Raw genomic sequence first — 13,261 nt, 5'->3', positions numbered from 1 at the left:
AGGGGTCTAGATCTATAGTGGAGAACCAGGGGAAACGCCTACACATCCACCACATCAGACATCTATCTGTCTCGTTTGCCCATTGACTTCTCCTTCCCATCTGGCGTTGGCACCGTATTTATTTTTTATTATTATTAGAATTTTTTATTATTTTTTTTTTATTATTTTTTGTTTTTGTTTGTTTTATGAATCGGTGCAAAACTTTGCCGGATCTGGGATTACCGTGGTGCTTGGATGAGGCTGGGGGCACTGCGGAGAGAGTCCTTTAGGTAACGTGTTTGCAGAGGACAGTACGGGGGGTGGTGGTGGTGGTGGTGGTGTGGGGGGGGGGCGGTTGTGGGGGGGCTTGTTGGAAAGAAAGACCATGGCTGCAGCAAGCACCGTAGCCGCGACGTTGGCCAGCAAGACCAAGACCAAGAAGAAACACTTTGTGGCACAGAAAGTCAAGCTGTTCCGGGCCAGCGACCCTCTGCTCAGCGTCTTGATGTGGGGAGTCAATCACTCGGTAAGACACAATGCACAATGGGGGGGGGGATCACTTGGTTTCTTGATTTGTTGATTGTTGTCCGTAAGCCGGTGCCAGGAGCATCCCAGTACGGACGGTTGATGATGTGCTGCAGTGTGCCGCCGCGTCTTGTCGCACGGGTACAATAGGTGGCATGGGACGGGATGGAAGTTGCACGGTCAGAGAGGGGGGGGGGGTTTACATGAACAATGTTGCCATTCTTCTGCCATAAATGCCCCTCCATTATTTAGTAATTTGTTCTTTTTGATGCAACGTGCTACTGCTGTTGCTGCACTGTATAGGAGAAGAGGTGGCCAGTGTATATTTAACCCTTTGAGGGGGATGGTGTTTTCAGGTTGTTCAGCATTGTCGTCGTCCCCCTTCCCCTTGCTGAGGTCAATGCAGAACATCTTAGTTCCTGAGAAGATGTCAGGAAGCGGCGGCGACCACATTCATCTTCTGTGAATGTGGTGGCTTACTGTCTAGGCTACTGTTCTCCAACTTGGGACTCGACAGCTGTTGCAAAACTACAACTTCCACCATGCCCTGACAGCCGAAGGCTGTCAGGGCATGATGGGAGTTGTAGTTTTGCAATAGCTGTCGAGTCCCAAGTTGAAGAAAAGTAGCCTAGACAGGATAAGGCTGGGTTCACACCATGTTTTTGCAGTACAGTTTCCGTATCAGGTTTTTAAGGAAAAAAACTGATTCCTCAAAACCTGACTAAACTATCAAAACGTGTGTACACATTTTAACCCGTATACAGTTAAAAACCGTATACGGTTTAAAAAAGGATGTCCGGTTGCATCCGTTTTTTAAGAAAAAAAAAATGTATACGTTTTTAACTTTTCACTCCGTTATGAATAAAGTTTTACTTGTTTGATTGAAATTCCAAGAAAAATACTGCACAAAATCAAAAAACGTTGTTTGAAAACCGGATGGAACCGTACGCACATAAGGTTCCCATTGACTCCCATGTTAAAAAAAAATTTAAAAAAAGGATACGTTTCAATACGGTTTTTCACCCGGACCAAAAACCGTGGTAGGCTACGGTTTTGGATACAGGAAAACAACTGACAAAACCGTACAGGATGCAAAACGGACACAACCTGGTGCATTGTTTGGCGTAGGGTTTTCAATGGAGAGTCAATGCATATGGTTTTCAAATTGAAGATGTATACGGGAACTGTAGTGCAAAAACGTGGTGTGAACCCGGCCTAAAAGATGCACAATAGTTATGACCTGGACCCTTGTTTTCCCCAATAAGCTCTTTAGGGCATGATGGGAGTTGTAGTTTCGCAACAGCTGTTGAGCGGGAACATTGGTCCAGGCCATAGTTACTACAAAGTATTGACATCCTTGACTACAACCTACTAGAAGTGTCCCTGAGTCCTAAACGATACAGTTGTTACAATGTATACAAATGTGTTGGATTAGTAGTCAATGCTTGTGGCTGCCCAGCACATTGATACCAACCTCTTGAAAGAAGTCAGACCTTGGTTTTGCGTGGGGGGTTCTTTTGTGAACCCATCGAGGTTCCCTAAAATGTGTGAAGAACATGCTAATCACATCACAACGTAACCCAGGGACCACCCCAGGGTCAAAAATGTGCTTCACGTCCCCAATTTTTTGTGCTTTCCTGTTAACGTCTTTCGATGTTATTATTGCTGGGATGCAAAAAGTCATAATAACGATGTTGACCGGAAAGTATTTTTACCTTCTTGGAGAAAACCTGGACAAATCACGCGCCCAAAAATGTGTGACTTTTTGTCTGTGTGTAAAGGTTCTTATCGATGGGCCACTAAATATGTCCTTTTGGCTTCTAACTTGCCCATATTTTGTCCATCTTGGATTCATAGTGATAGTAAGAATTTTTTATTTTTTTTTGCTAACCACAAAAATTCCTAACAATCTCTTGCATGAAGTCGGACCTTGGATTCTCATGGGGGTCCAACAGTTTTTGTCTATAGGATGGTTCTTCTATTGTGTGCCATGTCAAGTTCCCGAAATTGTGTGAAGAATATGCAAATCATGTAACAGTTTAACTCGGGGCCACCACTAGGTCAAAAATGTTACTTCTTGCCCCCCTCAATTTTTGTGCTTTTCTCATAATGTATGTCAATGTGGTAATGGTTGGAATGCAAAAAGTCATATAAGGACATTGGCTGGGTTTACTTCTTAAAGACAACCCAAATGTCATGTGCCCAGAAATGTGCTACCAGTGACTTCCGGTGTGTATGGACGTTCCTTTTGATGGGCCACTACATATTTTAGTGTTTTCCAACCTGGGTGCCTTTGGCTGGCCGGGCATGCTGGGAGTTGTAGTTTTACAACAGCTGGAGGCTCCCTGGTTGGGAAATGCTGACAAATATCATATTGGCTTGTTACTGGCAAATATTTTGCCCATCTCCTGGTTCATAGTGATAGAAGAAATGATGTATAATTATTATAATTATTATTTATATTTTTTATAATAATATAAATTTATATTTGTTGTTATTAATTTTTTATTGCCCACTTCTTGGCAAGGATAAAAGGGGCACAATAGACCTTTATGGTATAAAGCAGTGTTCCCTCTCCAGCTTTTGCAAAACAAGAACTTTGGCTGTCAGGCCATGATAGGAGTAGTAGCTTTTCAACAGCTGGAGAGCCCCAGATTGGGGAACACTGGCATGTAGGATATGTAATGTCCCACTGTTAGGGTACATTCAGACGAGCGGATTTACAGCGAATTTTACACTGCAGATCCGCCGCTGAAGGACCTTTTATATGCTGCCTTTACATGTGCCTGCTGGGAGCGGCAATACATCGCTTCAGTGTGTCTGCACGTAGCGGTGTAAGAGTCGCCGCGCATGTGCGGTGTACTCGCACACGTCGCGGCCGCTCCCCCTGCTCAGTGAGCTAGGCCAAGAGCTGCTGCGATGTGCGAGTATACTGCACATGCGCGCTGCGACTTGCACATCGCAGTCTGTCTTCTCGTAGCGGCGTATAGAGGTCCTTCAACGGCGGATCCGCAGCAAAATACGCACAGAAAATCCGCTCGTCTGAACGTACCCTTAGGCTAGGTTGACAGCATTTCGGTACCCAAGATCATAATAAGCAGATCATTGAATGAACTTTTACTGTATCATAGTAGGTAAAGTTGACACATAGGGGGGAATTTATCAAAGCCGATGTATAGGAAAAGTTGACCAGTTGTCCATAGCAACCAATCAAATTGCTTCTTTCATTTTTTGAGAGGCCCTTGCAAAAATGAAAGAAGTGATCTGATTGGATGCTATGGACAACTGGTCAACTTTTCCTCTGGACAGGTTTTGATAAATCTCCCCCATAGTACTTTATTTTAGCCAAACTCTGGTGTGAACCAACATAGAGGAAGAACTATATGGGGAAAAAATTGCAACTTTTTTTGGTATTCTGGATCTGTTTCTGATTTTGGCTAGAAATACTGACCACAATGCTACATGGGAACCCAGTTTTAGGTGCTGTTCCCCATTCTGGGAGAATGGTGTTCCCGATTGTGCCCAGTGTGTGCAGAATGAGGTCACCAAGGGGAGGGCCGAGCTGGCCACATCTTTGGGGAACATCTATTTCTGAAATGCTATTCGAATAGTTAATATTTATTTATTTTTTTTATATTTATTTATAAATATTTCTATTTGTTTTTGTTTGTGTCCTATAGCCATGGAGTGGGTCACTTTGCATTCTATTACTGTCCTCTTCTGTTATTATTGGGGTCACTAGATTAGATTTTTTCTAATGTAATCCTAGATGAGATTATGCTTGTTGTAATGTCTTTCTGTCTGTCTGGGCCTGCGTGTGCTTTTTCTGCCAGCTCCAAAAACCACTGCAATTCCTGGAGTGTCACCCGTGTAATTTTAATCTGATTAGTGGATAGAATGAAATATGATCGCTCTTCGCCGATGGCTGAAGCCATAAAACTTTAAATATCTCTGCGGGTTTTTTGCTGCCCGTGCTGTGACTTATTAAGAATCTTAATGTTATGGGGAAAACTCTACTACATTCTGGCTGATCGTTCAATGGAGCAGATGTTGTTTGGCTTCTAGCAAAGATCATTATTGCGTTCGCACTATGGCGTTATCTTAAGACAATAAAGCAATGTTTCACAGCCAGGGTGCCTCCAGCTGTTGCAAAACTACAAAGGGGAGTGCTTGGAGTTGTAGTTTTGCAACATCTGGAGGTCTACAGTTTGGAGACCACTTATATAGGTGTATAAAGGTGCATGGTGGGAGTTGTAGTTTTGCAACACCTGGCAGCACCATGGTTGGTGGGGGGCTCCCTTGCTTGGAAGGAACGACAAAGTCCAAGCATGTGAATGTGAGACCTGACTAGACAGTTAGGCGAAGTTTCTACTTTTTTGTCCTGCGTTTTTTGGGTTGAAAAAAACAGCTGAAAAAACACCAGTGCAATGTCCTGCGTATGGCGTTTTTTCATTTCATTCAAAATTTGTTGGGTCCCCAAAAAAAATAAAAAGGATGCAGTAGTGATGGAAAAAAATGTAACGAAATGTATATATTTTATAACAAAATTTTCATTGTTAATAAAGTGTGTGTTTCACTTTTTTTCTCTAGTTTTTACATTTTTTAGGTAGTACTACTACTCCCAGCATGGAACAGACTGTTCCATGATGGGAGTAGTAGTACCTGTACTAATAGACATATCGCCCCGGGTGTCAGTTGTGTCACCCGATGCGATTGTCCATAATATAGCAGAGATGTGGAGCGGCTCTATACATCTCTGCTCTGTACTCCGGCCAGTGATATGAATAGAACATCACTCATTCATATTTTCCGCCCAGAGCTGTGATTGGCCGGATGGTTGCAGCCAATCACAGCTCTCAGAGGGAAATATCAATGAGTGAGTGGCCGGAGTATAGTGCAGAGATGCGAGTGCTGTATACAGCCGCTCCATCTCTGCTATAGACAGGACAATCAAAGCGGATGTCAGTAGTGATACCCGCAATGATCTGTTCACAACATAGAGCACACTCTGCTCCATGCTGGGAGCTGTAGTACCTGCATTAATAGACAGATTGCAGCGAGTGTAACTTCTGACACCCGCTGTGATCTGTCTATTAATGCAGGTACTACAGCTCCCAGCATGGAGTAGTAGTACTTGCAGTTAAGGAAAGATCACAGCGGGTATCACTGCTGACTCCCGCTGCGATCCTCCTGTATAATGTATAGATGCGGCCACTCTTCTATGGTCCCCTGCACTGACGTATATATTTCCCACAGAGTGTTGTGATTGGCTGGCACCATCTGGCCAATCACAGCTCTTGGCGGGAAATATGTGTATATATACAGCAGTGCAGGGGACCATAGAAGAGCAGCCGGACGCATCTATACATTATACAGGAGGATCGCAACAGGCGATCTGTCAATTAGTACAGGTACTACTACTCTCATCATGGAACAGTTTGTTCCATGCTGGGAGTAGTAGTACTACCTAACAAAATGTAACAAATAAAGAAAAAAAGGTGAAAAACACACACTACATTTTTATTATTGTTGGCTACATTTTTAGGTCCCCGCCCGCCCACATAAATTGATCCCTGTTTAAAAATTTATTAAAATGTTGTTATAAAAAAGATACATTTCGTTAGATACAATTTTTTCCTTCACTACTGTATCTTTTTTATTTTTTATTTTTAATGGTAAAAATAAGGTATCTCCATCAACTTTTTTGGATTTTTGGATAAAAACCGCCTTCAAAAACGCCAAAGTTAAAACCAACATATCGTTTTTCTTGGCGTTTTTTAATTCCCATAGGCTTCTATGGGAGAAAAATGCCACGATTTTGACTAAAAAATCACCAGTGGCTTAACATGCTGTGATTTTGGAAAGCCGCCAAGGAGCTGAAAAACGCCAAAAAAGAGTGAAAAAACGCCAAGAGGATAAAAAAAAAAGCCAAAGGGAAAAACGCCAATTTGGAATAAGATTTGTGCGATTTCTCATTGATTTAGAGCTTTTGCAGTGTTTTTTGCAGCAGAATTGGCGTTTTTCTTGGCATCCCCCCCCCCCAAAAAAAAAAAAAAAAAAAAAAAAAAAAAAAAAAAAAAAGGAGAAAATTTGCCTAATAAGGGTTTGACTGGCGGGGTATTTGGTATCTGTAACTATGTATCCTGTTTTTTGCAAGGGTCAAAACTTATTCTTTCTTTTATTTGGGCCAGAACTAAGAAGACTAAATCTGTATAGATCATTATAAAATACTTTAAATAAAAAAAAAATAATTTATAAATAAATAAAAGGAATATATAAATATATGTAATATTTATGTTATTTAATGCCCATAAATTTGTTACCAGTCCACCAGCATTCCCCACCAGAAGCGTTGCAATGATATCCCATACCCTTCAGCCGATCGCTGGCTTTATCGGTCATGGGCCGTACATGCAAGAAGAGACCAATGATGACCGTGATTGGCTGCAAGATCATATGAACAAAGTACGTGATGTCATCATAGTACATCTGGTGGGTTACATTTACATTAAGTGTGCCTCCAGCTGTGGCAAAACCACAACTCCCAGCATGCTTAGATAACCGAAGGCTGGCGGCATGCTGGGAGTTGTAGTTTTGCAACAGCTGGAGGCACCCTCCTTTAGATGAATAGCCATCTAGGTAGTAAAGGAGATGAATCAAGTCCCCTAGAGAAGGAGCTGCTACTTGTCCCTGGCACCCACTAAGGGTCATACAGGGCTCCTGAGTAAGGGACCCTCCTTTATGGTGTCCATATGCCTAGTATATATAGACAGGAGTTATACTGATGGTTTATATTAAGTCTGTTTGAAAGTTTATATAACTATCTATCTGAGAAAGCTGAGTGACAACAGATATGGTCACTTTTTTTTTTTAATCATGTACAGGGCTTTTTACCCAGCTTTCCTGGTCCTAAATGGGAGATCTGCCTTAGTATGATGCTTCATGTGTCCACTGACAGGCAGAACATATACCAGATGCAGATATATGGTTGGGATCCATGATGGATGTCAGGGTTGTGTGCCCGGTGTAAACAAACGCTTTGCCATCTGGAATGGAGCTTTAGTGGCCTGTGTGTATTTCTAGCCCACTGAACTGGAGATGGAGCAGGGACACAGTCCCATTTCCGACATGCTTGAAGACGTGCCATTATTAGCAGCTGCCCATTCCTGTCTGTCACCTTGTACACTAAATATCCCCTTAATATATTGTTACAGCAGCATTTAGATATGCCACTTGATGGGTATCAGTCATTGGTTTCCAGTTGTGGATCTATAACAGTGATTCTCAACTAGCGTGCCTCCAGCTGTTGCAAAACTACAACTCCCACCATGGCCGGACAGCCTTTGGCTGTCCGGCCATGCTGGGAATTGTAGTTTTGCAACAGCTGGTGCCACACTGGTTGGGAAACACTAATCTATAACTATGTACTCTTCAACTAGCTCATAAGTATAGATTATGTATTTCATGATACTTATGTAGATGTAGCAGTGTCCAACCATGATAAATACTTATGTAGATGTAGCAGAGTCCTTCAGCCATTAAAGATACTTATGTAAATGTAGCAGTGTCCAACCATGATAGATACTTATGTAGATGTAGCAGTGTCCAACCATGATAGATACTTATGTAGATGTAGCAGTGTCCAACCATGATTAATACTTATGTAGATGTAGCAGTGTCCAACCATGATTAATACTTATGTAGTTGTAGCAGAGTCCTTCAGCCATTAAAGATACTTATGTAGATGTAGCAGTGTCCAACCATGATAAATACTTATATAAATGTAGCAGCGTCCAACCATGATAGATACTTATGTAGATGTAGCAGTGTCCAACCATGATTAATACTTATGTAGTTGTAGCAGAGTCCTTCAGCCATTGAAGATACTTATGTAGATGTAGCAGTGTCCAACCATGATAAATACTTATGTAGTTGTAAACTTGGAATGAACAGAGTCTCTGTGTAGACTGTGTAGAACGCCCAACCGTCTCCACGTTAAATTCATATATTAAAAAGCATGGGCTGTACACTTACTCAAATGAATTCCAGCACTCACGGTTAGATGATTCATATTTTCATGTTTATTCGAATCTTTTCTGTAGTCTAGATCAGCTTGACAGATGGGATGTCGGCACACATCCAGTCTAGCAGAGGTCTTAACGCACTAGCTGGGAGCCATCAGGGTCATGGCGCGACGTTTCGGGGGACCTCCCCCTTACTCATGCGATTTCCAGGGCCTAGTACGCATGAGTAAGGGGGAGGTCCCCCAAAACGTCGCGTCATGACCCTGATGGCTCCCAGCTAGTGCGGTAAGATCTCTGCTAGACTGGATGTGTGCCGACATCCCATCTGTCAAGCTGATCTAGACTACAGAAAAGATCCGAATATACATGAAAATACGAATCATCTAACCGTGAGTGCTGGAATTCATTTGAGTAAGTGTACAGCCCATGCTTTTTAATATACTTATGTAGATGTAGCAGTGTCCAACCATGATAAATACTTATGTAGCTGTAGCAGAGTCCTTAAACCATTAAAGATACTTACATAGATATAGCAGTGTTGAACCATGATAGATACTTATGTAGATGTTGCAGTGTTGAACCATGACAGATACTTATGTAGATAAGATATAGCAGAGTTCTTCAACCATGCTAAATACTTATATAGATGTAGCAGTGTCCAACTATGATAGATACTTATGTAGATGTAGCAGTGTCCAACCATGATAGATATTTATGTAGATGTAGCAGTGTCCAACCATGATGGATACTTATGTAGATGTAGCAGCAGTGTCCAACCATGATAGATACTTATGTAGATGTAGCAGTGTCCAACCATGATAAGATATTCATGTAGACGGAACAGTGTCCAACCTAATACATACTTATATAGCTAGATTGAATATGTCGTTTAAATTCCTGCCTGGTATGGGAATTCTAATCTCTTTTAATGCAATATGGTCACCAGCGGTTCTATGAAAACCCACAGATAATACTATGCAAGATTAGTATGTTGTTACAATGACAAATTCAGCTCAGCTGCCAGCAACTAACCAGCTCAAGGTAGCTACATCTTTTCAGCATTTTAGCTGTCTGGACTCAGAGGTATTTTTTGTGAAAACAGGGATTGGTGTCAGAGATTTCTGCTCATCTATGGAAATCCAAAAACAGAATCAAATGTTTTGTTAAAGGGGTTATCTAGGATTATCCAGAATCCAGGATTGGAGGCACTCTGGTTGGGAAACACAGCCTTAAAGGGGTACTCCCGTGTAAAAAAAAAAAATTTTAAATCAACTGGTGCCAGAAAGTTTAAACAGATTTGTAAATTACTTTTATTAAAAAATCTTAATCCTTCCATTACTTATCAGCTGTTGTATGAACCACAGGAAGTTCTTTTCTTTTAGAATTTCCTTTCTGTCTGAGAACAGTGCTTTCTGCTGACACCTCTGTCCATTTTAGGAACTGTCTAGAGTAGGAACAAATCCCCATAGCAAACCTCTCCTGGACAGTTCCCGACATGGACAGAGGTGTCAGCAGAGAGCACTGTGGTCAGACAGAAAGGAAATTCAAAAAGAAAAGAACTTCCTCTGGAGCTTACAGCAGCTGATAAGTACTGGAAGGATTAAGATTTTTTAATAGAAGTAATTTACAAATCTGTTTAACTTTTTGGCACCAGTGGATTATTATTTTTTTTTCTAGTGGAGTACCCCTTTAAGTAATAGGGGACGCAGCGGTCCTGAAACCAACACTTGTCGGGAGAAGAGAAAAGATACCGGGACTGCAAGGAGGAGAACGGTAACTGTGGCAGACTTACAGGAACTGGGACTATTTCCCCGTGCACTGGAACAACATGGAGGGAGGGAGGGGGCGGGGGTTAGCGAGGAAAAATGTCACATGGGGAATATTGTGACATTGGGGGATTGACATGAAAAGGGAAGATGTGAAAGGGGGTGTGGACATGAAATGGGGGACAGAAATTAAATAGGGGATAGACGTGAAATGAAGACGATTGGACATGTAGTTGGTGAGTTTTCCCATTTGTTTATTATTTCACAATAGCATATTAAAATTACAATATTTACCTCCCTAATCACTATCAAACATTTTCCCAAATCGTGCAGCCCCAGTGTCATGTAGGAGATTGATCTGAAGCCAAATATGTTCCCTTATGGAGAACCCCCTATGACTACCCCATCCCTGCTGTAAAGGGGGCCTCCTCTTGTTGTGATCTTCAGGGGAGCCCCTCACCACGTTCTGGGGATGTCTAGTGTGATTCAGTCTTGTTCAGCGCTGTTCTGGTTTGTCATTCTGTTTTCTTGGTGATCTGACATTTTTGGGGAATGAATATACAGATATTTATAGCAGACAATTGTTACATCGCTGACATTGGCTTGTAGAGAATAGCAACAAAAGATTCAGTCTTTGTTCTATTTCCAGGGAGCTGTTTAACGTTGGTATCAGTCCGTGTTTATATCTGTTTCTCTATGGAATATCCCCCAGAGATGAAAATAGAAGTTCCCTGCAAAGCAGGTTCTTTATTCTACGCGTGTCGATGTGCGGATCAGGACATTGTTCAAGTGTACCTGTCATTTTATTAAAAACTTGAGACCTGTTTTGCTCAGTTGGGGTCTCTGTGCGGAGACCTCCACCGATTAGTATGTTCCCTCCCAGCTCGGAGTCATGTGATCTGGAGTCCACCGCTTCTCTCCCAGTCCTTGTTATCGGTCAGGGTCTGAACTGGAATGACGAAGCGTGCATGAGTATGGGGTGATCATGCACAATGGATCTGGGGCAAAGGAGCATTCGTCCAATAGCTTTCTGAAACGTATAGCCATGAACCTGAAACCCTATATAGGTACTAAAAGAAACTGGTCTGTGTTCTGCAGAACTTCTACTCAATGGGAGCCTCGCTCTACTGCTAGGTTCTGGATATCACATAAGGCTAGGTTCACATTGCCGTTGTGCTCCGTCCCATTCTAGGTCCATTCAGCTGTTTCTTTTTTTTTGTCCCAAAACAGGTCGGAGCGCAGCTTACACCACCGTGTCTAAGCGAATCCCACTCACTTGAATGGGGTCCGTCCGGGATCTGGTAGTTTATTGGATGCACTATTATTTTTTTCTGCTAAACTCCGTTCAATCTGACGGACTTAGACTTGAATTCCACTTTTTTTTTGGGGGGGGGGAAAACGCCAATTCTGCCACATGGCGTTTTTTCGACCAAAAAACACTGCGATCAGATGTTAGCTGTAAATCAATAAGAAAACGCAACATTATTTTTCCACTTTGCGTTTTACAGTTTGGCGTTTTTTTGTATCCTTTTGGCGTTTTTTCACTCTTCAGCTCCTTGGCGGTTTTGCACAATTGCAGCATGTTGAGCCTATGGCGTCTTTTTCCCTGAAATTGTGGCGTTTTTCTCCCATAGAAGTCTATGGGAGTAAAAAAAGAAATGCCAAGAAATACTACATGTGTGGTTTTAACTTTGGCGTTTTTGCAGCCGGTTTTTATTCTTTTTTGGACTTTAGCGATCAAGAAAAGTGATGGAGATACCTTTTTTAATTACATTTCGTAGGGTACCATTAAAAAAATGTATTAAAAAGATACAGTAGTGATTATCTTTTTTATAACGAAGTGTGTGGAGTGTGCGCCATGTTGGGAGTAGTAGTACCTGCAGTTAAGATTACAGATCACAGTGGGTGTCACTCCTGACACCCGATGCGATCGTCCTATCTATTGCAGAGATGCGGAGCGGCTTTCTCATGCGCTCCGCATCTCTGCTCTGTACTCCGGCCAGTGATCAGAATAGAACATCACTCATTCATATTTCCCTCTGAGAGCTGTGATTGGCTGCAACCATCCGGCCAATCACCACTCTGGGCGGAAAATATGAATGAGTGATGTTCTATTCACATCACTGGCCGGAGTACAGAGCAGAGATGCGAGCACTGTATGGAGCTGCTCCACATCTCTTCTATATTATGGATGATCGCATCGGGCGGTATGTCTATTAGTACAGGTACTACTACTCCCTTCATGAAACAGTCTGTTCCATGCTGGGAGTAGTAGCACTACCTAAAAAATTTTAAAAAGAGAGAAAAAAAAGTGAAACACGCACACTTTGTTAAAAATTTATTTTAAATATATCTTTTCCCATCCTTACTGCATCCTTTTTATTTTTTATTTATTTTATTTTTTTGGTACCCAACAAATTGTGGAGAAAAAAAACTCCAAAGGGGCCAAAAAAATGCAATTTCCACTCAAATGCAAAAATGCCAGAAAAAAACGTCAGACGCAGGAAATTGCACTGGTGTTTTTTTCAGTGAAAAAAAACGCAGGAAAAAAAAAGTGGAATCCTAGCCTTACTGACGGAGCTCCGTAACCCGAAGCACGAGGGCACTGTGAGCCTAGCCTTATTGCTTTTTTTTAGTGGCTAGCAAACTGGCTAGAGCCTTCATAACTACTGACCTGTTATATACCTTGTATTTGGGTTTTCTTTCTTTCCGAGTCATATAGAATCCAATAGAATAACCTGCATATAAAATCGAGGGTACGGTAGAGGTCCCATGCGCCTGTAATGGAGCCCTATTATGGCTGTGAGGCCTAAAGCCAGCCATAAATCCTAGGAATAGGGCATGCTGGGAATTCAAGGCTCCCCGTTCTCCTACATATAAAACATCTGCATCCAGCCGAATACATTTCTCTATAGATATAAAATGCAAAATAATACGGGCTTCAGGACTTTTACGGCAGACGTGTTA

General features: G+C 41.9%; 1 protein-coding gene across 1 annotated transcript in view; it reads left to right on the top strand.

The window, feature by feature from the left end:
* Positions 1–341: 341 nt before the first annotated feature.
* Positions 342–13,261, top strand: part of LOC130273074 (phosphatidylinositol 5-phosphate 4-kinase type-2 alpha) — a 137,641-nt gene continuing 124,721 nt past the window's right edge. The window contains exon 1 of the mRNA XM_056519274.1: positions 342–505. Coding sequence (XP_056375249.1) covers positions 365–505 — 141 coding nt within the window. The 5' untranslated portion in view covers positions 342–364. The remainder of the gene's footprint in view (positions 506–13,261) is intronic.

The sequence above is a fragment of the Hyla sarda genome, chromosome 5, assembly GCF_029499605.1.
Source record: "Hyla sarda isolate aHylSar1 chromosome 5, aHylSar1.hap1, whole genome shotgun sequence".
Taxonomy (NCBI): domain Eukaryota; kingdom Metazoa; phylum Chordata; class Amphibia; order Anura; family Hylidae; genus Hyla; species Hyla sarda.
Note: the sequence above shows the minus strand (reverse complement) of the source record. Positions and strands in the feature narration are given on the sequence as shown.